The sequence below is a fragment of the Globicephala melas genome, chromosome 7 (assembly GCF_963455315.2).
Source record: "Globicephala melas chromosome 7, mGloMel1.2, whole genome shotgun sequence".
Classification (NCBI taxonomy): Eukaryota; Metazoa; Chordata; class Mammalia; order Artiodactyla; family Delphinidae; genus Globicephala; species Globicephala melas.
In genome coordinates, this window is record NC_083320.1 from 19023804 (window position 1) to 19050000 (window position 26197).

At 48.9% G+C, this 26197-nt stretch overlaps 2 protein-coding genes across 15 annotated transcripts in view; one reads left to right on the forward strand and one right to left on the reverse strand.

Annotated features, from left to right (window-relative positions):
- ZNF142 (zinc finger protein 142) overlaps positions 1-6811 on the forward strand; it is a 22217-nt gene extending 15406 nt beyond the window's left edge. For all 6 annotated transcript variants that reach the window (XM_060301837.2, XM_060301835.2, XM_060301841.2 and 3 more), the window contains 2 exons: positions 95-200; positions 1894-6811. In XM_060301837.2, the coding sequence (XP_060157820.1) occupies positions 95-200; positions 1894-2363 (576 nt within the window). In that variant the 3' untranslated portion in view covers positions 2364-6811. The remainder of the gene's footprint in view (positions 1-94; positions 201-1893) is intronic.
- On the reverse strand, positions 3461-26114 carry PLCD4 (phospholipase C delta 4). 9 transcript variants are annotated; one of them, XM_060301847.1, is made up of 17 exons: positions 23807-26114; positions 23439-23590; positions 19238-19293; positions 18942-19100; positions 17505-17733; positions 16633-16762; positions 15820-16051; positions 12081-12282; positions 10767-10911; positions 9983-10135; positions 8290-8313; positions 7903-8076; positions 6274-6430; positions 5822-5938; positions 5417-5589; positions 4730-4865; positions 3461-4396 (listed from the first exon to the last, which is right to left on the reverse strand). In XM_060301847.1, the coding sequence occupies exons 3-17, from the start codon at positions 19257-19259 to the stop codon at positions 4077-4079; spliced, it is 2373 nt and encodes a 790-aa protein (XP_060157830.1). In that variant the 5' UTR covers positions 19260-19293; positions 23439-23590; positions 23807-26114; the 3' UTR covers positions 3461-4076. The 9 variants fall into 9 exon arrangements, with proteins under 9 accessions (XP_060157830.1, XP_060157833.1, XP_060157831.1 ...); XM_060301850.1 differs by lacking the exon at positions 8290-8313 and having other exon boundaries at positions 3461-3777; positions 4059-4166; positions 4247-4396; positions 23439-26114; XM_060301848.1 differs by lacking the exon at positions 18942-19100 and having other exon boundaries at positions 23439-26114.
- Between the last annotated feature and the right edge of the window lie 83 nt (positions 26115-26197).

The following is a 26197-nucleotide window of genomic DNA, read 5'->3' on the forward strand; positions in this document are numbered from 1 at the left end:
ACAGTTTCTCTGCCTGCTTGCTCTATTTCCACATCCAGTGAGTACCAAAGGGTACACATTTTCTGGGTGTGCTCTTTGCTCTTCCCTCCTCCAGTACCATATGCGGATTCACAAGGAGGAGCGGAAGTATCTGTGCCCTGACTGTGGCTACAAGTGCAAGTGGGTCAACCAGCTCAAGTACCACATGACCAAGCACACAGGTGAGTCTGCATGGTTTTGACAGGCCTGAGGGGTTCCCCTGTGCCCTAGCACACCCAGCCTCCCTGAGGTGGTGTATGTCCTTACTCAGATTTGGGGTGCACAGCTGTTTTCACATCAAGGGTAGTAGGTAGACTGAAAAGCCAGAATAGCTTCCCAACCCACTGAAAGCCTATCAGAATCAGGAGAGAGGTGAACCTGAGAGTCTGGACATGTGTACTTTGCGAAAGCTTCCCGGGGTATTATGGCACAAGGTCACCCACCTCCGGTTGAGGACCTCCAACTCAAACATGAGTGACTGAGCAGGTCTGCCTGGTCCCTACAGAGACAGGATGGAACTATCATGAGTGAGGAGGAGAAAGTAGAGGGTTCAGCTGTTATTTGTTTATTTATTTATTTATTTTGGCTGAGTTGGGTCTTTATTGCTGCGCACAGGCTTTCTCTAGTTGCAGCGAGCAGCGGCTACTCTTCGTTGCGGTGCGAGGGCTTCTCATTGTGGTGGCTTCTCGTCTTGCGGAGCGTGGGCTCTAGGCGTGGGCTCAGAAGTTGTGGCTTATGGGCTCCAGAGCGCAGGCTCAGTAGTTGTGGCGCATGGGCTTAGTTGCTCCACGGCATGTGGGATCTTCCCGGACCAGGGCTTGAACCTGTGTCCCCTGCATTGGCAGGGGGATTTTTAACCACTGCGCCACCAGGGAAGTCTCTCACCTGTTTTTGTTTTGTTTTGTTTTGTTTTGTTTTGTTTTTTTTAAAGAATGAAAGAATCAGAGGCCCCATACAGTATTACCAAGATGACTGTGGGCTTTTTTTTTTTTTTAAGAAGATGTTGGGGGTAGGAGTTTATTAATTAATTAATTTATTTTTGCTGTGTTGGGTCTTCATTTCTGTGCAAGGGCTTTCTCTAGTTGTGGCAAGCGGGGGCCACTCTTCATTGCGGTGCGCGGGCCTCTTACTATCGCGGCCTCTCTTGTTGGGGAGCACAGGTTCCAGATGTGCAGCCTCAGTAGTTGTGGCTCACGGGCCTAGTTGCTCTGCGGCATGTGGGATCCACCCAGACCAGGGCTCGAACCCCTGTCCCCTGCATTAGCAGGGAGATTCTCAACCACTGCGCCACCAGGGAAGCCCCCCTCACCTGTTTTAACTTGTCCTTTTTTTTTCTCCTGGGTAAAGTCCATGAACCACAGGTTCTCAGAGAAGGGTTAATGATGGTGTGCCTGTGATTGTTGCATATGCCCCCCACCAAGTAAAGGAATTAACCAGATGCATTTCAAGGCCCTCTGCCTCTACCCCTTCTTTTGCCTCTCCCGCTTCCCTCTTAAGCATTTTCTTTTACTTCTTGTGTTGAACAAGGGATCCATTTCAATGGATTCCCAATTCCATGAGTACTCCATGACCAAAAAGGGGTTGGAGTTCCCCATGTAGAAACCCTGTCATATTTGAGTATTTATTGCTGTCAGTTGGCTACTTAGGGGTCCAGTTAGTTACCGGCATCCATCGAGCACCCACTGTATACAAGGGGCTATGTTGGGAATAGGACACACCAATGTCAGACAGGATTGGAACATTCCAAAGACATGGTCCTTAGGTTGCTGCTTGTGTTCCTTATGTCCCAGGATCACAGTGATTCCTCTGGTCCACTGATCCTTGTTCCACCTCCTTCAGTGGTGATGTGTTCCCTGTCCTTGCCCTGTCCTACAGGACTGAAGCCATACCAGTGTCCCGAGTGTGAGTACTGCACGAACAGGGCCGACGCACTGCGCGTGCACCAGGAGACGCGGCACCGGGAAGCACGGGCCTTCATGTGTGAGCAGTGCGGCAAGGCCTTCAAGACACGCTTCCTGCTGCGCACCCACCTCCGCAAGCACAGCGAGGCCAAGCCCTACGTGTGCAACGTGTGCCACCGTGCTTTCCGCTGGGCCGCTGGCCTGCGCCATCACGCCCTCACCCACACTGACCGCCACCCTTTCTTCTGCCGTCTCTGCAGCTACAAGGCCAAGCAGAAATTTCAGGTGGTCAAGCATGTGCGCAGGCACCACCCTGACCAGGCTGACCCAAACCAAGGCGTGGGCAAGGACCCCACCACGCCCACGGTGCACCTACATGACGTGCAGTTGGAGGATCCCGGCCCCCCTGCTCCTGCTGCTCCCCCCACTGGACCTGAGGGCTGAGGGCCTCCCCCACCGCCCGACAAGAAGAGGGTGTGGGCCCAGGTGTGCAGACTGGACCCAGAGCTAGCCTGAGGAGCTCAGGGCCAGAGGAAAGGCTTGGCTTCAGGGTGTCAGAGAGGCTGGAACCCTCCTGGGACTCTGGCTGTAGTACTTGGAAGTTGATATAAAAGAAAGACCTGGACCACAGATTGACTTCTGTTGAGGCACATTGTGTTTTTAACCCGTGAGTTCCTAATCTCTTCACCATCACTCCACCAGAGTCCCTGGCTATAAGATCGTGGTTTACCCATTTCATCTTCTCTTTCCTTCTTACTACGTCAAGTCCTATTTTCTTTCAGTATCCTCAGAACAGTTGTATCTAACTGCATGTGCTGTTGTGCCCACTGCTCTATAAAGCATGGTTAAATGATTAGTAGCTTATATAGACTCGTCCAAGTCCCTGACCTAACAATGCCAGGCTGTCATCTCAGTCTGCCCTGTCCCCTCTCAGGCCTCTGTCTCTCCTTTGTCTCCTTCCATCTTCACTGAGTGATTGATTCTGAAACGCCCAGGCCTGCCTTCTCTCTGTTCTCAAGCCTGAATCAGCCCTTGCCCTGCTCCCTATTTCTGAGTCCCTTTGTCTACCTGTAGAGGGAGGATTGCCACCCACTAAGCCTCCTCGTGGAAGCAGCTTTAATTCGGCACCATCCTGACTGGCTCAGCTGCTGCACTAGAGTTAAAGCACAAGGATAGGGTGAAAGACAGACAACTGGGAAGGTAAATCTCTAACCCAGGATTCTGTCAGTGCCTCACAGTGACTGTATAATTAATCATCTAAACTGGGACACACTGGGAAAATTGAAGAGGGTACTATTAATAATTATGCTGAGACACCAGACATAAACCCGGACTATTCCAGGCATACTCTTTAGGAGGGCTGGGATCACATAACTCTTTGTCTCCTCGTTTTGCCCTGTCCCTTAGAAGCCATACTTGCAGTAAGTGCAGGGGGGGCCCTGGAAACCCTATTTTTCCACCTTTTCCCTATCCCAAATGTCCCCCAACCCTCATATCTCCCCTTCTTGCCCAACAATGAGAGACTGTACTCAAGCCAAATTGAGAGAGAAGCTCTATTTATACCAGAGGGGCTAGGGAGCAGCAGTCCAGTGGAGACTCTGAGGGCTGTGTAGTGTTCTCTTGACAGTCGTAATACAGTCTTGGGGTCAGATCTCCTTCCCCAGCCTTTGCCTGGGGAGCCTTGGGGCTTGATTTGTCCTTCCCTTGGCTCTGGACTTTGAGGAAGTTAGAGGTGGAGGAGATAGTGCCTCTGAGGGTTTGTCTGCCCCAAGCCCTTCTCTGGATTTCTAGTTGCAGTCTGCCTTTGAGCCAGAGTTGGTGTGAAAGTGTAGTCCTAGATCTGGGTATGGTATTGAACCTATAGCAAGAGGAAGGAAGGAAGGAATTCCAGTGTAGAGTGTGCAGAGGGTAAGGACAGGAACGATACCAAAGGCTGGTGAAAACGAAGAAAGGGAAAAGAAAGAAAGTGAAAAATCAGGTCCTAGATTTGCTTGTCAGGAAGGATGAAGTAATTTTGTGCCTAGGAATGCACAGTCCAAAGCTTGGTTTTCACCACCTCTGTTTGCTTTCTGGAGCATCCTTCCAGGCTTTTCTTACCGTCTAAAGCCGATGTACCCACTCTTCCCGTGAAGTACCCACCTTAAGATTCAACCCCCTCTAGCCCTTCCCGGGTGCAGATGTGCACGAAGATGGAGGCTGGGTGGAGGCTGATGCCATCCTTGGAGAGCAAGTGTATATGGCGGTAACCTGGAAAGGGCGGCGGGGGACGGTATTAGGAAGGCAGCCCAGAGCTGGGGTGCGGGCCAGGGGTGGGAGGACTGGCTCACCTTGTTGCATGCAGTTCCAAGGCAGGGTGTACTGACCAATGAAATCGTTTCGGGATTTCCAGTCATAGTCTTTTACCACAAAACGCAGCAGGGCCAGTTCAGGTACCAGGACCCGGAAGCACAGTGTCTGCCCCCAGTATGGATTAAAACCTGAGTGGGGGAGGGTAAGTGAGGGAAGAAATGAAGGAACAGACATTGTTGACCATGTTGGGTTGCTTTCCCCATGTTCTCTCGCTTAATTTTCATAGCATTTTACAAGTGAGGAGATTGAGTGGGTAAGCAGTTTGCTTAGTCACTGGAGCTTGTAAGTGAGAGGCCTGGCTTCAGACCCAAGATGTCCAAGTCCTTATTCTTTGTCCGGTTCCACACTGCCTCCCATGAAGGTGGCGGGAGGGGTGATGGACTGTGCTTAATGGAGGGCTGGATGGTAGGAAAACAACAGCCATGCTCCGCCCACTTTCCCCCAGCACTGCCCAGTCTCACCGTTGTTCTCCACGTAGCTGGTCTCTTGCCGGGTTGTGTCTTGGCGGACGCCAAAGATCTCCACTCTTACCAGTGGATCCACAATGGACTCCTCTTTGGTCTTGTCCACTTTGGGGAGTTGCTGCCCACTGATTACCTGCAACCAGAGCTCTGGAACCTCACTAGTTCCTGCTCAGCCCAGCCCCCGTCCAGCTCTCACACCCTTGCAGGGGAGACACAGGACCTTGCACTATAGCTTTGGGGTTTGCAAAGCTAATTCTCATGGGTAATACATTCTAGTACCTCACCTGCTATTTAAAATGCATCCAAGTAGAAATTTAGCAAGGTTTGAAAGTAGGTATTTTATGACAGCAGCCCTTCTATAGCGCTTACTATGCCCTAGGCACTGTTGTAAGCACTTCAGGTTAACTAATCACAACAGCCCTGAGAGGTAGGCAGTATTGTTACCCCAATTTTGCAGGTGAGTAGACTAAGGTTAAGGAGTTTGCCTAACGTTACACAACTAGTAAATGGGTTTGAACCTAGGCAACTGGCTCCAAAGTCCATGCTGCCTCATGAGGAACTTTTCCCCCATTACACTCCTGTCAGTCCTAGCCACCCACCCCTCACCCCTTCCACCCACCACCCTCCCTGGCTTCTATCCCAGTGATCCCAGTTTCTTCCCAATGGTTTCTCTTTCCATTATACCTGGATTAGGAGGGTCTGGGCTTTGAACGGACTGATGGGCCTCTCAGGGTGGAAGGAACTCTGGGCGTCACGCAGGAAGTCTGGCTTCAGCACGTAGCCGGAGCCAGCATTCTGACGGAAGAGCCCATCACACAGGTCCATCTCAAGCCCCGCAGTCTGCATATTCAGAGCCACTGAGGGCCCAGGGAGAAAAGGAAAGATTCACCGTGGGGGCCATCCAGCCCATCTTTCATGGAGCTAGACAGACATATTGGGTGTAAAAGGGCTGCAGGGAACACGATGGAGAGCATCTTTCTCAGCCTAGCCCTCCTCTCGGAGCACTCCCTGGCCCCGTTGCCACCCAGGGACTTACTTCCCACCCATAGCTCTTCCACTCGCTCTTCCCTGTCCCTACTGCCCCCTCACCCATCTGGCAGCCTGCATTCCAGAACTCCTGGGGGTTGTAGTTGGATGAATCTGTCCTCAGGCCACTGGGATATACACGGCTTAACTGCCAGGTATTGTGCAGCACAAACTCATTGCCTGCAAAGAGGGTGTGGGTAGGGAGATGGTAGTGGGTGGGGTGGATCCTCCCACTTCCCTGGTCTCAAGGACCCTGCCCACCCAATTCATTCTTTGCAGCATCTCCTAAGGCTATGCCTATCTCTCTTCCATGCAGACCATCTCCCACACCTGTCTTACTCCTAGAGCCTTGAGCCCACTGTTAATACTCCGATCCCCGTACCTGGTCTGAGGAGTTCCTTGGCTCCACCATCCCTCCTTAGCTCCCTCATCCTCTTGGGACTCATCTGCCTGCCCATCAGACCTGACTCTAACCCATCCCAGTTCCTTCCGTGTCCCTCCCTTTTGGTCCTGACCAGCCTCCTTGATGAGGCTCTTGGCCTTGGCTTCAGAGAAAGATGATGTTTCATAGAAGCGGTAGTGCTCCCTCGAATGAGTGAAGCTGTAGAATGTGACAGCCTTCAAGTAGACGACCAGGGCAGAGAGGGATGGACATAAGATGGGCTTGGATTTCTGGAAAAGGAGAAAGTAGAGAGGAAGATGGAATTGAACCATTAGCAATCTGAGAGGGAAGAAGCCAATGGCCAAGATCTGAACTTCTCCACCCAACATAAGGCTCTGCCCACTGCCTCCCCACTGTATTCTCCCTCCTGCCTCACCTGCTTTGGAAAGAGAAGCAACCCAGGCTTGGAAATAGGAGCCTGGGACATAATCTTACAACACATAGGCGGACACAACAGTGCGCACATCACAACCTGAGGATGGGAATGGCAATAAAGGCAGTCTATGTATACTGATGGGATCAGTTTCAGCCTCTGGGCTTGAAGGATTACTTTGTAAGTAACAGGTTTTTAATTTATTATTATTATTATTAAACAGATGTCATACTCCCTACCTCTCATCTTTTAAAACAAATAAATAATTTTTTATCAAAATGCACACGAGGGCTTCCCTGGTGGCGTAGTGGTTGAGAGTCCGCCTGCCGATGCAGAGGACGCGGGTTTGTGGCCCAGTCTGGGAAGATCCCACATGCCGCGGAGCGGCTGGGCCCGTGAGCCATGGCCGCTGAGCCTGCGCGTCCGTAGCCTGTGCTCCGCAACGGGAGAGGTCACAACAGTGAGAGGCCCGCGTAGCACAAAAAAAAAAAAAAAAATGCACGTGAGCCCAGACAGATACGTCAAGGTATGCAGATGGTCATGGAAATCACACCTGGAAGGACGTGAGAGTCCCAGAGTAATATCTATAGATTTTTCTCCTGAATTCCCATTTCCATCCCTGGGCATGGCAGCAGGTTAGACAACACAGCTCCAGAGAGAACAGGATAAGCTAGAAGTCATCTGAGCCAAGCAAATGCACAGAAGAGAGAAATGCGGACTTCAGAGCAGGATCTCGGTGGTCCCACCAGTGGTGCCCCTTCCCCACCTCTTCCTGCTCCTCCTCTGGCTATTTCTGATCCCTCTTCAGACTCACCTTTTCCAAGAAGCTTTCTCTAACTAAGCCGACTTTAGTTGAGGTCACAGCAGTCACTCTAGTAAGCCCTACTTACCCAATATAACACACACACGCACGCATGCACGCATGTACCCATCAGTGGTTTTCGAACTAGCCTTCAAGGAGACTGGGAAGTAGCACAAAGATGTCTCAGAAGTCACCTGGGAGACCCAGGAGAGAGCCAAAGGGGTGCTTCAACCAGGAGGGCTCTGCATTTATCTATTTTGTATACTGAGCTTCCATATAAGATTTCATTAAAAAAAAAAAGATTTCACGGCCCAAAGAAGTTGGAAAGCCTCTGCAATGTACCTATATATGGCAATCTATATAGTGATGCTATGTACGCATTCTTATGCCTCTTTCATTGGAGGCAAGGAGCATTTTGCTCCTTGGCCCTCCACCCTGCCTGGCTCCAGTCTCTTCACATGCGGGCTCTCAGCTAGTGGTACCCCCTGATCAAATGCCAGAGCAGAAAGATCACTCTCCTGGCCTACCTTCTTTTTGTCCTTACTGCGAGGGCTCAACTCCTGGGGCTCAGACTCCATCTGGGCCTCCAGCTGCAGCTCAGCCTCCTCCAGTTCAGACTCTGGCTCCTCCTCCTCTTCCTCAAGATCCTCCTCAAGCGTTTTTAACTTCTTTCCCTTCACAAGGATCTTCCTCCGAAGCTCCTAGGGGACAAAAATGAGGGGGCCTGTCTACCTATCTCGTCTGGAACCCTCCTGGGGATCATGCAGGTCCCACTGCTCTCAAAGGCACAGGAAGTGAGTGAGTGGTCAGAAGTTCCCACAGGAAGGCTTCTTGATACATACAACAGGGATTTCCTATTAAGCGAACCTGTAACATCTCTATCCATAAGGAAAAAAATACATGCAGACCCCTACCTCACATTTGACACATGAAGATTCCTCACAGATTAAAGATTTACATGTAAATATAAAGAACATAAGAGTATTAGAAGAAAATACAGAATCTTTCTGAATAACCTTAAGGTGGTAAAGCCTTTAAAAACATGAGATGGGGGCTTCCCTGGTGGCGCAGTGGTTGAGAGTCCGCCTGCCGGTGCGGGGGACGCAGGTTCGTGCCCCGATCCGGGAGGATCCCACATGCCGCGGAGCGGCTGGGCCCGTGAGCCATGGCCGCTGAGCCTGTGCGTCCGGAGCCTGTGCTCTGCGGCGGGAGAGGCCACAGCAGTGAGAGGCCCGCGTACCAAAAAAAAAAAAAAAAAAAAACATGAGATGGGGCTTCCTTGGTGGCGCAGTGGTTGAGAGTCCGCCTGCTGATGCAGGGGACATGGGTTCGTGCCCCGGTCCGGGAAGATCCCACATGCCGCGGAGCGGCTGGGCCCGTGAGCCGTGGCTGCTGAGCCTGTGTGTCCGGAGCCTGTGCTCCGCAACGGGAGAGGCCACAACAGTGAGAGGCCCGCGTACCCCCCCGCAAATAAATAATAAATAAATAAATAAATAAAAACATGCGATGAAAACTCACAAGACATAAAAATAATTGGCAGATTTGACTACATAAAGATTAAAAATCTCTGAAGATGTTATAATGACAAAAAGAAAAAGTAGCCTGCAAGGGCAGTTCCCTGGCGGTCCATTGGTTAGGACTCCGCACTTTCACTGCCGTGGCCGGGGTTCACTCCCTGGTCTGGGAACTAAGATCCTGCAAGCCGTGCAGCGCGGCCAGAAAAGAAAAGGAAAATAGACTGCAAAAAAAAAAAATTTCCAAAACATTATCTTTAACATTTAAAAATTTGTTATATATCAATAAAAATTATAAACCCTGGGCTTCCCTGGTGGCACAGTGGTTGAGAGTCCGCCTGCCGATGCAGGGGACACGGGTTCGTTCCCCGGTCCAGGAAGATCCCACATGCCGCGGAGTGGCTAGGCCCGTGAACCATGGCTGCTGAGCCTGCACGTCCAGAGCCTGTGCTCCGCAACGGGAGAGGCCACAACAGTGAGAAGCCCGCGTACGGCAAAAAAAAAAAAAACATATATATGAAAAGACATTCATGATAGATATTGATATTATATGTGAGCTATAAAAGGGGAGGAAAGGATGATCCCATTCACGTTTTTTAAATGTGACCATATATACACATACATGTCTATATAAGCATTTAGAAAATCTTTTGGCAGCCGTTATGGGAGAGGCTGAGATTATGGTGGGGGGGCTAGGCTATAATTATGAACTATCAAGAAAAAAAGATTTTCCATTAAAAAAATAAAGTAAATAAATGTCTTTAAATTTAGAGAACTTTACCTAGAATTCTATGTTAAATTAGATTTTTTTTTTTTTTTTGGTTGTGCCACACGGCTTGTAGGATCTCAGTTCCCCATCCAGGGACTAAACCCGGGCCACGGCAGTGAAAGCCCGGAATCCTAACCACTAGGCCACCAGGGAATTCCCTGAATCAGATTTTTAAAAAATTGAAGTTCTCTCCAAGGATATTAAAGAGTAAGATGGTCCATCTGAGGGTGAGAAGAAGGGAACAAGATGGGCATGGAAGAAGGAGCCAAGGTGGGGCAATAGGGAAGCCATGGCAGAGCCTGGGCTGGGGGAGCATGGTCCTACCTCAGGGGAGGGCAGCTGAGTGGGAAGCTGCCCATCCAAGGTGGTGCTCAGTAGCTGATTTCCCAGGATCTCTGTCAGATGGCGTGCTATGATCTCCTGCTGTTCCCAGCTGCAGTGGTTCTCCAGGGACAAGATGACTGGATAGTCTGATGTCTGATGGGGAGGGAAGGGCATGCTGGAGCCAGAGTTCTGAGGCCTATAACCTCCTTGCTTCTCCAGGCCCCCCTAGTTACTAACTCAACTGAGTACCCTGATTGCCAAGGTCCTCCAACCCCATGCCAGGCCTCAAAGAGATCTTCCTGGGTCTGGGCACCCCACATCTAAAAGTCACTCTTGGGACCCCAAATCTCAGATCTGTGCCAGGTCTGACCCAGGTCCCTCTGGGACCTTTGCATTTTCAGGCTCAGAGTGGGAAAGCCAGGCCATTCCCCCAGTTATTTGTTCATGTTACACTCTCAGGCTTTCATCTCCAGATTGCTATTGTCTCCCAGCTCTACCCACCACTTTCTCTGTTTCCTCATCCACCCTCTCCCAGATGGGTGACAGAGTTGTTAGAGGTAATAATTACTAATCTCTAGCAATTAGCTCTATGACTACTAGTAACACATCTAACACTTATTCATAATAATCCCTTAATATTTGCCTGATGCTTCACAGTTAAAATCTCTTTTACACATATGCCATTTGACGTAACCTCCCCTGCAGCCCTCCACCCTCCCCAGACCCAGAGCCTCTTCCTTCAGATCCTCTTGCCTCATCAGTATTTCCATCCTGAGGCTCCTACCTGGAAGGCATACTGTCCAATGGCGGCCACAACATCTTTGAACGGGATGCGAGAGGTCAGTGTGTGTCCGTGGTAAACAATAGGTTCCCCGCTAGGTCCATCCCATATATCCACCTCCACGCAGCGGCATCCTCGCTTCAGGGCCCTGCAAGAACCCCACCCCCCAGGGACAGGAGGGGTCAAGGTCTGATCTTCCACCTAGGGACCCTCTCTCTCCATCCTGAAGAGAACAGTGCTTACCGGCACTTACCCATCAAGACTCCACCAAGTTACATCTCCACGGACCCTTCTCTGTCTACTGGGACAGGGCTGCAGCTCACACTGATCTCCACCCACCCCCACCCAGCCCAACTCACAATCCTCCCTTAGCGAGCCATCACATCCTGCCTTGGGGTGTTCTGCTTGTAAATCGTTATACGACACCGAGTTATTCAAACTCTCAGTAAATTTACAGTTACTTTCTCTACTAGACTTTCTGGGGAAGTTCCACTCATCATGTATCCCTTGAAGCTACTAGTTCACTACAAGGATATCTTGACTATTTGCTCTAATCCACGATTAAAAGCAGATACCATTTATTAGCTATTGACACATGGATTACCTCATTTCATCTTCACAACAACCCAGACAGAATAGGCATTGTAATCATCTCTGTTTCTCAGATAGGGAAACTGAGGCATAGAGAGGTTAAATATTTAGCCCTATAGTCCCAAGTGAGGGAGCTAGTATTTGATCTCAAATCGTCTGACTCCAGAACCTATGTGTTTTTTTGTTTTTTTGTTTTTTATTTGAAGTGGGCCTCTCACTGTTGTGGCCTCTCCCATTGTGGAGCACAGGCTCCGGACGCGCAGGCTCAGCAGCCACGGCTCACGGGCCCAGCCGCTCCGCGGCATGTGGGATCTTCCCGGACCGGGGCACGAACCCGTGTCCGCTGCATTGGCAGGCAGACTCTCAACCACTGCGCCACCAGGGAAGCCCAGAACCTATGTTTTTAACTCCTCTTCTCTACTGCCTCCCATTTAAGATTTAGTTTATTTATTTGTTCACAATAAATCTGTCAGGACCTCTGAGTTCCAAGAGAGTTTCATAGCCTATGAGAGAGAGAGAGAAACTCCATTTACCCACAGGGTTTCCATACCACTTTCCTGCCAGTCTTCAGTAGCTCCTCCATGTCTCTCAGGTATCCAGGGATCCTCAGCCCCAAAGCCCCCCACAACTTTTCAATCCCTGTTATCGCCTGACAGCAACCCCCAACTTCCCACAGATGTTCCTTTCTCATGAGCTGGACCCTTTCACCCCTCGGCCCCACTGCACCGTATGTATCCCTCCACGCTGCTCTGGCCACAAAGCTGGTCTCCCACTAGGTAGGTGTTGTGGGAACTGCTGATGTAGTACTGGTTCAGGGGCTGAGTCATATCCTGGTAGATGGGGAGGCAGGTCGGATTGAAGATGTCTCCGTCCTTTGAGTAGAGGTAGCTGAGGAAGCCATCCATGCTCAGCACATGCCGCAGTTTGCCTAGGGTGTGGAGTAGCTAGAGTGAGAAGTTCTGGTGACAGCACCCAGCACACCTACAGGTGGTTCTCCACCCCAGCCCTCTCCAGGGCCTGGCCTTTCCAATGGTGTCCACTCCCAGCCTCCAGATCCCAAACTTGCCCCATCCAGTGTCTGTCATTTCAATCACCCCCACCCTCAGAGAACATTAAATCTACAAGGGGAATCATTAAGATCATTCTAGTCCAGTGCTGTCCAATAGAACTTTCTACGATGACGGAAATGTTCTATTCTGCACGGCCCGATACAATAGCCTCTAAATACATAAAGCTACCGAGTATTTGAAATGTAGCTGTGCAACTGAGGAACTGAGTTAAAATTTTGATTTTAGTTACAGTCATCCCTCAGTATTCACAGGGGATTGGCTGCAAGACCTCCCCCTTCCCCACAGCAGATACCAAAATCCGTGGATGCTCAAGTGCCTTACATAAAATGGCATGGTGCAGTCGACCCTCCGTATCCACAAATGTGGAATCTGTGGATACAGAGGGCCAACTGCAAATTAAATAGTCACATGGAGCTCTTGGTTACCATAATGGACAGCGAAGTATTCAGTCCAAAGGGCTAATTTCATAAATGGGGAAACTGAGGCTCAGAGAGGATCAAAGTCAAAGACTTGTTAGTGACAAGACCAAGGTACCTGTGTTTTATTTCCTGGGCTGTGTAGCTGCTGCCAACTATGGCCTGAGGGTTTCTTCCTATCGTCAGTTCCCATATGGTGCTTTGATGAGTGTTTGTCCAACATCCCCTTGGACTACACTCTGAGGGCAGGGCCCTGTTGCTCCTTCCAGAGCCCTCACCCCCTCAGCACAGGCTTCATATAATAACAACAATGATGGCTAACAGTTCTTGAGCACTTGCTCTGTGCCAAGGACGTTACATGCAGCATCTCTCTTAATGCTCTCACCAACACGAGCAGGTGGATGTAACATGATCTGCCCTGAGAGGTTAGGTAACTTATCCCAGGGTCACATAACTAATAACTAATAAGTGAAGGAGCTGGGATTTGAACCCAGGCAGCCAGATGTCAGAGCCACGCTCTATACCACTGGATTGTACAGTCTCACTGAGGGTAACATTGTTGCAGGGGAGACAGAACAGCTTGACTCTCATGCCCAGCTTCCTCACTCCAGGTTTGACAAGGCCTGAGGATGGTGGAAAACGGCAAGAAGTTGGGCACAAAGTTTCATTCTTGACTGTAATAACTCAAATCGCTAGGGTAAGTCCATAGTTACTAGGTAGTTTTCATGTACATTATTTTTTTTTTATAAATTTATTTATTTTTGGCTGCGTTGGGTCTTTGTTGCTGCACATGGGCTTTCTCCAGTTGCGGCGAGCTGGGGCCACTCCTCGCTGCGGTGTGCAGGCCTCTCATTGCGGTAGCCTCTCTTGCTACAGAGCACGGGCTCTAGAGCGCAGGCTCAGTAGTTGTGCCGCACTGGCCTAGCTGCTCTGCGGCATGTGAGATCCTCCCAGACCAGGGGTCGAGCCCTCGTCCCCCGCATTGGCAGGCAGATTCCCAGCCACTACACCACCAGGGAAGTCCCCATGTACATTATTTCATTTGATCACCAATTATTTTACAAATGAGAAAACTGAGTCTCCAATAGGTTAAGTGACTCTTGCCCAGAGTTACTCAGTTACTAAGAAGCATAGTGGGGACTTGAGCCCCTGTCTCCTGACTGATACCACACTCTGAAGCCAGAGTGTAGTATCTGATAGTCAAGTGCAAGGGGAAGGAACACCAAAAGTGGTGGGAGGTAGAATAAATGTAATGATGTATACCGGATCCTGAACCGAAAATAGAGGATCCTATTTCTTAGCCCACCAACTTCCTCTTCTATTTAGTTTCCTGAAATGATTGCTTTACAGCCCCTTCCTTCTCTGAGCACCCACATGAATCTGGAATCAGCGATTCCAACGCTTTCTGTTTAACTCTGCATTTCATGAGGGCACTGTACTTGTCTGACCTACTACTGTATTTCTGGTGCCTACCATAGGTCCTGGCACGTTACAAGTACTCAGTGAGCATTTGCTGAAGTAGTGAGTGAATGAATGAATGAAAGGGAGTGGGAGTTGAGACCTAGGAAACCTGGGTCACCTGTCCAGCTCACATTCCTCCCATCTCTAATCCTTGTTCTCAAGAGAGGCACCAGGTAAGAGTCAGATGACCTGGGTTTGAATCCCAGTTCCTCCTTTCATTAGCTGTTGACTCTGAGCAAGTCATTTAACTTTTCTTAACCTCAGTTTTCCTCTTTTGTACAACTGACAATAATAGATCCCACTTCCTCAGGTTGTTGGAAGGATTTGAAGGGAAAAACATGTAGAGATATTAGCACATTATGGGATACTTAGCAAAGGCCCAATAAAGATTATTGGGTTTGATTTACAAGGATATAGTGAGGACTAGAAGAAGTAAGAGGTGTAAAATGCCTTGTAAGTCACTTAATATTAGTAATGTAAATTCTTCACTTTCTGCAGGGAATGGAGGGTAGGACGGTGTCTAGTAAAGGGGCAAAGAGAAAGGTCTGAGGGCAGACAGGGCATATTTTAGCTGTGCTTGTAAAGAGCTAAATGATTGGCCACCTCATCATCCCCCTCAGCCAGGGACTGACTAGTTTCCCTGCTCAAGGGCTTAGGACTCAAGAACCACTTGGAGAATTTGGAGAAAGCCCAGGAAAGGATAGAGAGCCAGCATTTAAAGAGACAGCCAACAGGAACCATGAAGGGAGCTGGAGGAAAAGGAATCACATGCACTAGAGAAGAGGCCAAAAGCAAGAGGACCGGGCTACCCTGATGGTGCAGTGGTTAAGAATCCGCCTGCCAATGCAGGGGACATGGGTTCGAGCCCTGGTCCAGGAAGATCCCACATGCCGCGGAGCAGCTAAGCCTGTGCGCGCGCCACAACTACTGAGCCCGCACTCTACAGCCGACGAGCCACAACGACTGAGCCCGCGTGCTACAACTACTGAAGCCCGCGCGCCTAGAGCCTGTGCTCCGCAGCAAGAGAAGCCACCGCAATGAGAAGCCTGCGCACCACAACAAAGAGTAGCCCCTACTCACCACAACTAGAGAAAGTCCGTGCACAGCAACGAAGACCCAACGCAGCCAATAAATAAATAAATTATTTTTTAAAAAAATAGCAAGAGGACCAAGGATTTTCCGTTTCCACTGAGGACAAATGTTGATATCAGGAAGAACTTCCTGAAAGTGAAGGATGAGAAACATGAGCATGGTGGAGGAAAGGGGACTTATGGAATGTTCTTCCTCCTGAGAAATCCAGCACTACAGAGGAGACTCCTGTCTTATGTGGGCAGGAAATGGCTCTCTCCTTCCGAAAGAGTGGTTGAATGAGATGAAGCTGATTGGGCAGGGGGCCTGGATAGGGATGGACTCAGCCTTCTCTTAGTTAAGCAGAAGGCTGCTTGTCTCTGCACCTTTCTAACCACAGTCCCCCATCCGGCCCCCACGTCTGGTGCCTCTCCACCCTTATCCTCTTACCGCTATCTGAAGGCTCATAGCAGTCGATGAGTTCTAGAGCAAGGTCAGAAGCCCGTTCTCCTTCTTTCTGCTCCTCTTGGAGAAAATCCACAAATTCCAGCAGTGTCAGCTTCTGCCCATCAGATGAAAACTTTTCAAACAGTTCCTGCACCTCAGGACGCTGAGTCAATGACTTATAAAACTCTACAAATTCTTCTCCCTCCAGAGTCCCAGACTGGGATGCATCTGCTCTCTGCAAAAGAGGGTTTAGAGGAGAGTGGACAGACCCTATTAACAGCAGATTTTTTGGCTTTGACTTGCCCTGTAAGGGCAATATTACTGGTGGAGCCAAACGTGCTTCCACAGAATTCCTGACATTCAGTGTTCATAGAAGAAGCCACTTCAGTAAGTAAAAAGCAAAATTTCAGCCATACCATTTGCTACTGGAGATAATTTTCAACAAGAAAGAGTTAAATACCCCAACATGTCCCTAAAAGATCAGAAGATCCCTCCTCCTATTTACTCACCTACCAGTTGGAGTTTTCCACTGTACTAGGCACTTGTGAAATTCTGGCCAAGGGCAGAGAGATCCCTGAGGTCTGATGTAATAACATGTTGTTATTTACCTTTCATAAGTTTATGAGTCATCTTTCCAACAAGACTGAAGGTTAAGAACCATGTCCTGCCCACACTTCCCATTGAGCCTGGCATAGTGCTAGGGTGCATAGGAGAGATTCAACCAGATGAGTGTTCCTTGAGAGGGTCAGAGGCCTTCCGGCCAAGTGAGAATGTGGCCTTGGCTAGCTTCTGCTATTCCTTCCCCAGAAGACTCACCTGGAAAAGCTGGAAGGCATGGTCTTGGTCCATTTCCACATTCATCAGGTGCAGTAACCGCTGGACTTCTCCGAAACTCATCCGACCATCCTGGTTTTTGTCTCCGTGCTGGAACCAATCACTCAGCCATCCAGGTCTGAGTCAAGGCAAAAGCACTGAGTGTGTGTTTGTGTGTGCAGATGTGTGTGCACGTTCATCCATTGACATCTGCGCCCCTGCCTTTGTCGCCAGTCTCTCCCCAATGCCAATTCATTTTCCACATTAGTTTCTGGAATAATCTCCCCAGAGCACCGATCTTTGGACACCCACATATCATCTAGAGTACCATAATACAGCTAAGGTACTTAAAGTATTTATACAATTCTATTTTCTCTACCGACAAAAACAGTATCTGATTCTCATTAATCTTTGTATTCCTAAAGCCTGGCATAGTGCCTCATACATTCTGCTTAACAGATGGTGAATGAATGAATGATCTGGCATAGAAGGTGAATACAATCTAGGAAAGTTGAAGTGAGTTGACCCCACTAAGCCCTCTAAGGAGTTGCTTCCCATCCCTATTGTAGTTAATGGCACTGGGATCTTCTGTTCAGCTCTCAGGATCAGCACCTAGTTTGGTCCTTTGCCTCTCACTGTCCCTTCCCCCAATCCTGGGGGCCCTGATTCCTGCCCAAACTCTGCCTGGCTATGCTTGTGCCATCGCAAGCCTCCATTCCTCCCTCAGTATCTCAGCCTCACTTCGGCTGAGCAGTCCTTGCCCACCCCATCTGGACCCTCGGGCTTACCTAGCCCTGTGCCCCCTCCCACCGGTCCCTAGCATCTGGCTCCTTCAGTGACCCGTGGAGCCCACTCTGACTCCATCCTACTGATACTGGTCCAGCCGCTCCTGTTGGTCCATGCTGGTGACAAAGTCCACCAACAGCTGGAGCCCCTGCATCCAGATCTGGGCCTCCTCGACACTGTTGGCCACCAGGTCCAAGTTGGAGCGGCGGCCATGGAAGACGATGGTGAAGCCCTGCTCCAGGGGGAACTCCTCTGCCAGGTTTCGCAGCAACTCAGACTCGTGGCCCTCACGCACTGTGTCCACGTCGGATATTGAGACTGCCGGAGAAGAGGCAAGTGTGGGCACTGAGGAAGAGGGCCCGCCAAATTGCAGCAGCTGAGGGTCAAGGACCAGTACTCCCCTCTTTTCTCTGAAGCCACAGGAGGAGGGACCCCAGCCTCCACAGGTTGGAACCCCCAAAGCCTTAGTACAGGGAGATGCAGACCCTTGGAATTCAGGATGCCACGAGTCATTGCTGTTTTCATAGGCAGCACGGCAAGGGGCCTGTTCTGGGAGTGGCAAGACCTGGCTTCCAGCCACCAGCTGGCGGCGTGACATGGGCCAAAATGACATAACCCCTCAGTGTCCTCATCTTAAATAAGGGATGGTCCCTTCCATGGCCAGTTTACATGGTGATCACAGGAGGACTGGCGGGGCTGACAAGTGGAAACACACTTGCAGGGTAGAAGCAGTTACACCAAAGCATGATGTGCCCAAATTCAATTCTCCCATTCCAGGTTTGAGGGCTTCCTCTTTCCAGATGTCTGGGAGGGAGCCAGAGAAATCCTTCCCCCCACTTCTTCAGCTGGAGCTGGTGTGGATCATGAGCTTTGGTTATGTCTCTAAAGTAGATTCTCTTAGATGTGTCCTGTGATCAAATTTTTAGAGGGATCATAAAGTGTTTGGCCAATAGGATGCACATTACTATGACACATTTATGATATTTAGAAGTATTCATTATAATGACTAACATTTATTAAATGCATCCTGCTTTCAGACCTCATGCTAGGTGATTTATACATTAACTTCTTAAGCCTCTGTAACATACTGGACAGGTACTGTTTAATCCCCATTTTATAGATGAGGAAACTGATATTAGTTTAAGTTAAGTAACTTGTCCAAAGCCAGTCAGCTAGAAATTGGGAGAGCCAGGGCTTTAATCCAAACATTCTGATGCCTGAGATCAAGCTCTAATAATAATAATAATAATAGTAGTATAATAATATATAATCTATGATTTACTGAGCTTTATTATGTGCCAGGACTCTTCGAAGGTCTTTGCATGCGATAACCAATTTGATCCTCATAACACACTTAAGAGGCAAGTACTGTTATAATTTCCATTTTACAGGCTCAGACACAGACACAAAAGGGACAGCACAAGGGCACGTCATAGGACACTGGTCCCTCCCCCTGCTCTCAGGCTGCTGGGTCCTCAGGGTTCTATCCACCCATGTGCCCGCCCCTAGCTATCCACATCACTCACAGCTGGGCTTGGCCCTGCCTCCGGCCTGCCGGGCATGCCAGACTGTCATGCCATCGTCCTGAAGTCTGAAGTATCTTAGCTTCTTCCAGCTTTTGGACCTCACCTTGCGCATCAGCGTGCCTTTCTGCATCAGCAGCAGGTCTTGATTAACAGGCAGCCCTGAGCCAGGAGAAGCAGGGACTGGGTAGCTGGCGGGGAGGGTGGAGGGCCCAGGAGGAGCTCTTGAACAGGGGTCCAGCCTCCTCCCTGTCCCTGGGCTGTCTCCCCAAGCCCTCTTCTCCTGCAGGGGTACTCACGGCCTTGCAGCAGGGATGCCATCACCCACTGCTTCACCAGCTGATGCCAGAGTCACCTAAAGGAGCAAGGAGCAGCAGCAAGAGGCTTTAGGTTAATCTCGGGGTCTTAGAATAACAGATCAGCGGAGGAAGAGAAGGAAGCTAGTGTTTCTTGACTGCACACTGTATGTCAGCTACTTCATCTACATAGTTTGTAGCTCTTTTTACTTCTGATTTGAGTTTGGTGATTCTGAGGCTTAGAGAGGCTAAGAAACTTGCCTCAGTCACACAGGGACTCGGAATTTAAACCCAAATATATCTGATTCCAGAGCCTATGCTGTTTACCACAGCCATCTCCGACAGGGCCACACCAGGGCTTTCTGCCAAATACTCCTTCCTTCCCAATATCCTGCTATCCACGAGGTAATGCTGACCACACGTCTCAGTTCCCCATTATTAGGAATCACCAACTTGCTGCCTGTCCCCTTTCAGAAACTAGACTCTCTCTGCATCCTAGCCTTCCCTTCTCCAAGTGGAATCGTCCCAGCTCCCTCCTCCGGAAGCCCTCCCCATGCTCCCACGTAGGTCATCCAGCTCCAGAAGGGCTAAGCCAGAGTATTTCTTTTTTTTTTTTTTTTGCGGTACGCGGGCCTCTCACTGTTGTGGCCTCTCGCGTTGTGGAGCACAGGCTCCGGACCTGCAGGCTCAGCGGCCATGGCTCATGGGCCCAGCCGCTCCGCGGCATGTGGGATCTTCCCAGACCAGGGCACGAACCCGTGTCCCCCGCATCGGCAGGCGGACTCTCAACCACTGCGCCACCAGGGAAGCCCCAGAGTATTTCTTTTGTCTCTTCTACAACGCTTGGTGCTGCACCTACTTAAATAAGCCACTTCTACCTTCACATGATAAAGTATATTTTATACTCCTTTTCATAAAAGTAATTCTCACAGTTTTAATGGACCAGATAAGTTACATAGTCTCAGAACTGCATTTTCAAGTTTTCTCTACCTACTAAAAAAGAGTTCCTACCTTTAAATATGTGCTGTCTAATTTAGGACTGGTTAGGTTGTCCTAATGGCTAACAACAAACTTGCCTTGAAAAGAACTAGAAGATTTGATTTGTGGCCACTTTGATTCTAGCTCTGCCTCAAGAAGAAATATACTCGACTCTTAACCAAATCATGCTGAAACTGGCCAAGCCCATGAAACATAAAGCTCTATGCTCTTGTATAAGCAAAGGATCTACACTTGAATAAAAATGTTGTGGTTTTTAATTAATAAGTTTAACATTTTGACAGTGGTGAACATCTAAAAAACTGAAAGAATCCTTAAACCAATCATTCCGTTAGTACTCCATTGAAACATCATGCAGTTCAACTCCCTACGTTTTACAAATGAAAAAGCAGAAGTCCAGAAATATGATGTGACTTATCTGAGGTCACACAGCATATTAGTGCCCTATCTCCCTTCAGTAGGAAGAGACTATAAAGTCACCCAGGGTGACTAAGTCTTCAGGAATAATGTGGAGATCACTGAGAATACAGCTTTCCTGACTGCAGGACCTAGAGAAGGCTTTCCAAAGGAGTAGAAATGTGCAGGGAATCAGTTTGAGCCTAAGCAGAAGAAATATCTCAAGGCAGCTCTCAGGAGAGCAAGAACCCTGAGACAGTTCCAACTGTCAGGGAAAGGTTTTGCTGGCTGATGCCAAATGTGTAAGCTTGGGTGAGACCAGAAGAAACCTCTGATTGAAGAAGGAAGAAAAGAAGACAGAAAAGCATCCCTGCTTTGCTGGGTGGGGATGCACAGTTTGGAATATGAGGTTTACAAAAGCTGTATGAAGACTGAAAAGTAACAGGTCTTTCTTAAATGTCTTAGGTCCTCAGACTCTAAGGGAGGTTGAGGTAATCCGGGCTGAAGCCTAATCCCCCTTGCCAACATCCTGCCTCATCTCTCCTCTGAACTTCTGGGATGGGTGGGCCTTGGCCCTGGAAGAAGACAGAATTACCTTCCCTTATGCCTGTGTCTGGGAGCCTCACCATGATGCCCTGAAACATGGGAAGCCTGAGAACAGAGCCCAAGTGCTGGGACACCCCTATTTTGCTGGGACACCCCTACCTCCTCTCAAACCAGCCTTAGAAAATTATTTTAACCTCTCTTGTCAAACTCTTCCAATCCCAGAGCTCGGCATGCTCTTCCAATCCTGCTCCCACTCCTGAATCACTATTTTAAACCTGTATCTAGGTGACATGTGGCCATTAGAGGGCCAATTTCAACTCAGGGAGCCACAGAATGTCAGGGCTGGACTGCATTTTATAGAGAAGGGGACAGAGGACTAGCTGAACTGCCAGTCGCCTAATGAATTAAGTGGCAGAGCTGGGACTAGAACTGAGGTCTCTGTATGACCACCTCAGAGGTCTCACTGAGACTCTGCCCTTAGAAAGGGCTTTCTCTAGGAAGCAGATTAAAGCAGAGATAAGACTGAATGAGGGACATCAGTGTTTCGTCTCTCCTCCCCATCATTTTCTGTTCCCACCGTATTCCACTTAATAGCCCTTCTTTTCTATCTTTCCTTTCCCCATTCTCTGCTTGACCCCTTCCTTTTCCTTTCTCCCCAGCTCACTCTTCTCTTCTCATCCTCTCTCTGCCTCCCTGTTTGCTCACTTAAGTCAGCCTCTCTTTGCTCTCCTCTTCTCATCCTTCTCCTTATACCTTCTCTTCATTACTCCTTCCTCTTTTGTTTCTCTTCTAATTCTCAATAGCTCTGGTTCTCTTCCGCTGTGAGGAGTTTGAGAGCCTGGAAAGGGGACACTTGGGTTCGGATACTGAGTATCACATCCCTCTGCTCGGCCTCATTTTCCCCTGTATCCTAGGAGACTGACTAAACAAACCGCCCAGAGAATGAGACTTAGAACCCAGGTGTTCTAGGTCTTGGTGTTTCCTTTGGTGCCTGAAGGTAGGATGGGAAGGATGGTCACAACTGATGTAGGTGCAGTTAGGAGAAGAGGGAAAAAGGATTTGGAAGTGGGAGCAAGAGCAAAAGGCAAGGAGCAGAGGATAATGACTGAGAGTAAGAGAGATTGGGTCTTAACTGTTTACTCCTAGGCACATATGTGGAGATCCTCGAGGATATGGATAATTACCTCTATAACACAGATGAGAAAATAGAGACACAAAATAAAGTGGGAAGTAGCCAAGGACTGCCGAGCAAGATTTGGTCCTCCACTGCCAGGTGGCTTCATGTCACCTAGAGATGGACTTTGGCAGAGTTGCCAATGGCGCCAATGGCTAATAGTGGAATTCAAGGTGTCTATGGTCTCTCTGAGGGTAGGAAGGAAGAGAATCATTCTGTCTACTCTCTTGCTTTGGAGCAGGATTATGACAGACCTGGTTCACATAAAGAGGACAGAATGGGTCATAGCCCTCAGAATGTTAAGAGCTTGAAGACTCCTCTTTTATAACACATCAATCCAGCAGTTCCTGCCTATATCAATATCTCCTGGAAAGTGTCTTAAAATAGAGATTCCTTAGCTCCACCTCAAATCTACCAGATCCAGATTTCCAAGGATGGGGTCCAGGAATACTTATCTTTAATAAGCTAAGCACTCCTGATACACAAGCAAATCTGGGGAAGCCTCCACTCCCTCTGATCATAGATCAGGAAGTTGTGGTCCAAAGTCACAGAGCTAGTTAACGTCAGAGTCAGGACTAGAAGCAAGTGCTCTTCCCAGCACAGCACTCTGGCACACCAACAAACTGCCCTGGGTCATTGAGCAGGCTAAGAACCAGGCATAGAACTCAAACCCTGGCTCTTTCCAAGGAAGTCTCACAACTCTCCCTATTACCAGGGGTTTCTGTACTCCCCATGGGTCTTGGCCAGCCCTCGTTTGGTAATCCTCAACAATCTGTAATTGAATTTGTGCTAAAGCGTGGCTGCTCCAATTCTCTCTCTTCCCTTACTAGGGTGGGGCTCACCTCTGAGTGGTAGCCTGGGTAGCTAGGAGGTCCTCATATAAAGAGGTGACTGATACAACCAGCAGGAAAACTGTAAGTCAAAGAGGTTAAGCTAGAGAAAACCAGGAGGTCAGAGCCCTGTAGGCCTGTTCAGGCAAAAGAGTCCAGGGTATGATTTAGTCAGGGTGGGTAAGCATGTGGAGGGCAGAGTTAGGGACTCAGACAGGCCAGAGCTTGGAGCAGAGGCTGGTCTGAGCCTCCAGGCCCTTACCGTGGGCAGGAGAGAAGTCCTGTGTCTGATATCTGCGACGCTCTCTGCTGTGGGCCGAGGAAACCCAGGAGGGCTCCTTTTCTCCTTTGCTTCTCTTGCACTCACTGGCTTCCTCCCCTCTTCTGCTGCAGTTTGCTGCTGTCACTGGCAGACTTACAGTCAGATAGAAAGAGTAGGGTGGAGAGAGGTGTGAGCGCTCTCCTCAGTCCAGCCCATCCAACTCTTAAAGGCCCAGGACACTGGTCAGTGTGAGGGAGTAGTGGGGGTGGGGTGCGCAGAAGAGGATTAAGGGGAGGGATTGACGGGCATCACATCTCCAGGGAGGAGGAGCCTGTCTGTCCTTCATCTTGATGCCAGCGCTCACTGACCTCAGTCCTGCAGTAGCTCTCAGAGTGAAAGCCAAGGAGTATCCGAGTTGCAGTGCTCCATGAATCACTGCTTTTCATTCTGGTTGGTTTCTCTCTGTGTGTTGTACAGCTGTCTTTGCCCTTATTTCATCTGGCTCCTTTCCATGGTGTCTGTTTCCACTGGCAGAAGTGTCTCTGCATCCTGCCTTGCCGGGCACTCAGTCTAACTCTATGGCTCAGGGAAAGGAAAAAAGATAGAATGGGAAAGGGGGAAGATGAGAAAAGGAGGAGAGGAATGATTTGTGTAGAGGGATAGGTTGGTATCTACGTATATATTAGGTACTTGATAAATATTGAAGGAATGCATACGTGAATGTAGAAAACAATTTGGTTCATATATTCATTCATTCTACAACCACTTGTTCAGCACCTCTAATATGCAAGGACGTATATGTGTTTTTATAATGGTACATGTAGAAATGAAGCAGAATCATGGTGTCTGAGGATCAAGGGCAAAAAGAGGAGCACAAGGCTGGAAAGACACCCAACTGGGAAAGGAAGGTAATGAGCTTCTTACAGCGTGTATAAATAGGCAGCGGAAACAGAAACCAAGATTGAGGAAAGGGCACCAAGTTAGGTGAGGAATAGGGGATTGTAAAGGGCTTTATCATGGCCCCATACTTCACAGTGAGAAACTAAGGCCCAGGGAAGTTTAGGCAATGTCCTAGACTCACATGTCAGCAGCAGAGACCGTCAGTCCCTTACACTCGCCCAAGTACTGTGAGCTGGGACCTACTTTTGCTCTGCCTTGGGAAGACTGTGGGGTATGGTTCTTTCTGGATCAGTGGATGACAGTATGGAGCTGAGGGCATAGGGCACAGCACTGTACTTGGAGTTCTGTGGGATCGTCTTCTGGTGAGGTGTGTCTTAATCATAGGCACAGAGGGAACTAACTGTACGAAGTGGTGTGATTTTTGAGTGTGCTGAGATCCAGCTGCCTCTTGTGGCTCCCCCAGACATCCCTCAACTGCCTAATAGTCTACCATCAGTGATTATTTATAGCTACATCGTTAGTCCCATTAAAATAAAATCCTGAGTGATTACCATAAATGTCAGGATAGTGGTTACTTTTGGGAGGAGGGAGGAGTCGTGACCTAAGTTGAGTTTACTGTACTACGAGCAGGTTTTGGTAAAGGAAAAGGAGTATGCAGGGAGCACAGGCAGAAGACGGAAGTCCATTCATGGAGAACAGGAAGATTAGGAGGCATCAAGATTTAAACTGTGTTGATTTCATATTTTACTTAATAGTGGTCCTGTGTCACATGCTCGTCTTACTCTCCCATTTCCACTTCTCCAACATCATCATGTCCTTATTTTTCCATACTTCCCCTTCACCTTCCCCACTCCCCTTCTGGATTCCAGGATTACATAGAGTTTGCCTCTCTGAGTCACTATTTGCCTCACCTAATTGCGGCCCAACCTCCTTCCCTTCTGGGTGTTCTGTGAGGGGTATTATCACCCCTCCAGGGTTTTCTGGTAGAGTTCGAATCTCAAACATTCTGTTTCAGTGTTCTCATAAGCACCCCACATCATGTGTTCTGATTTTGGGGAAAGGCACTTGGAGACCTTCACAAGGTTAATGTGGCTCCAAAGAATGGCTTAGAAGACATGTTCACTGCAGAATGCTCCTCAGACACAGGACAGGAGCAGACAGACAGGGTCCTGTGCATAGAACTGTCCATCTGGTTTAGTTGCTCCTATTTCCATAATGATCCTGGCCCTTCCCCCACTGTTGTCTATTATTAACAGATCCAGAAACCTGATCAGGGTAGCAGCAGCAGAGGAACTTTCTGGGAACCATGCCCAGGAAAGGCCTAGAAGCCCTAAATTGAAATGAAGGGGCAGCTGGCAAAGAGGGAGATCTAAACAGTATACTCTCTTACTGCTACGTAGGCAAGCCTAAACTCTCCTCCTGACACCCAGGGGAGATGCCCTAAACTTCTCTGCTTCTCAGGAGTCAGGTTGGGGTTTCAGAGACCTCTTTCCCAGACCATCCAACCAAACTACTCAAACTTCTGAAATAAAGCCCCCTTCTTGTTGGTCAAAAAGGCAACTCAAAATATTAAATTCCATCTAAAAAATCATCAATATGAGACCCCTGCTGAATTAAAAGCCAAGATATATAACTTCGAAAGACCACAGAATATGTAGCCACTCTTCCATTCCAGAAAAAAAAACAAAACCACAACCCCAAAACAAAAACAAAAAAACACCAAAACCACCAAGGGGAGTGGGAACAAGGAGGTATAAAATAAACCAGAGAACAAGATGATAGAAGTGAGAACTAAAAATGCAAATCGTGTAAGAGGTAAAACTTTCAGAAAATTCACAAAATACAAGTGTATGCTATTT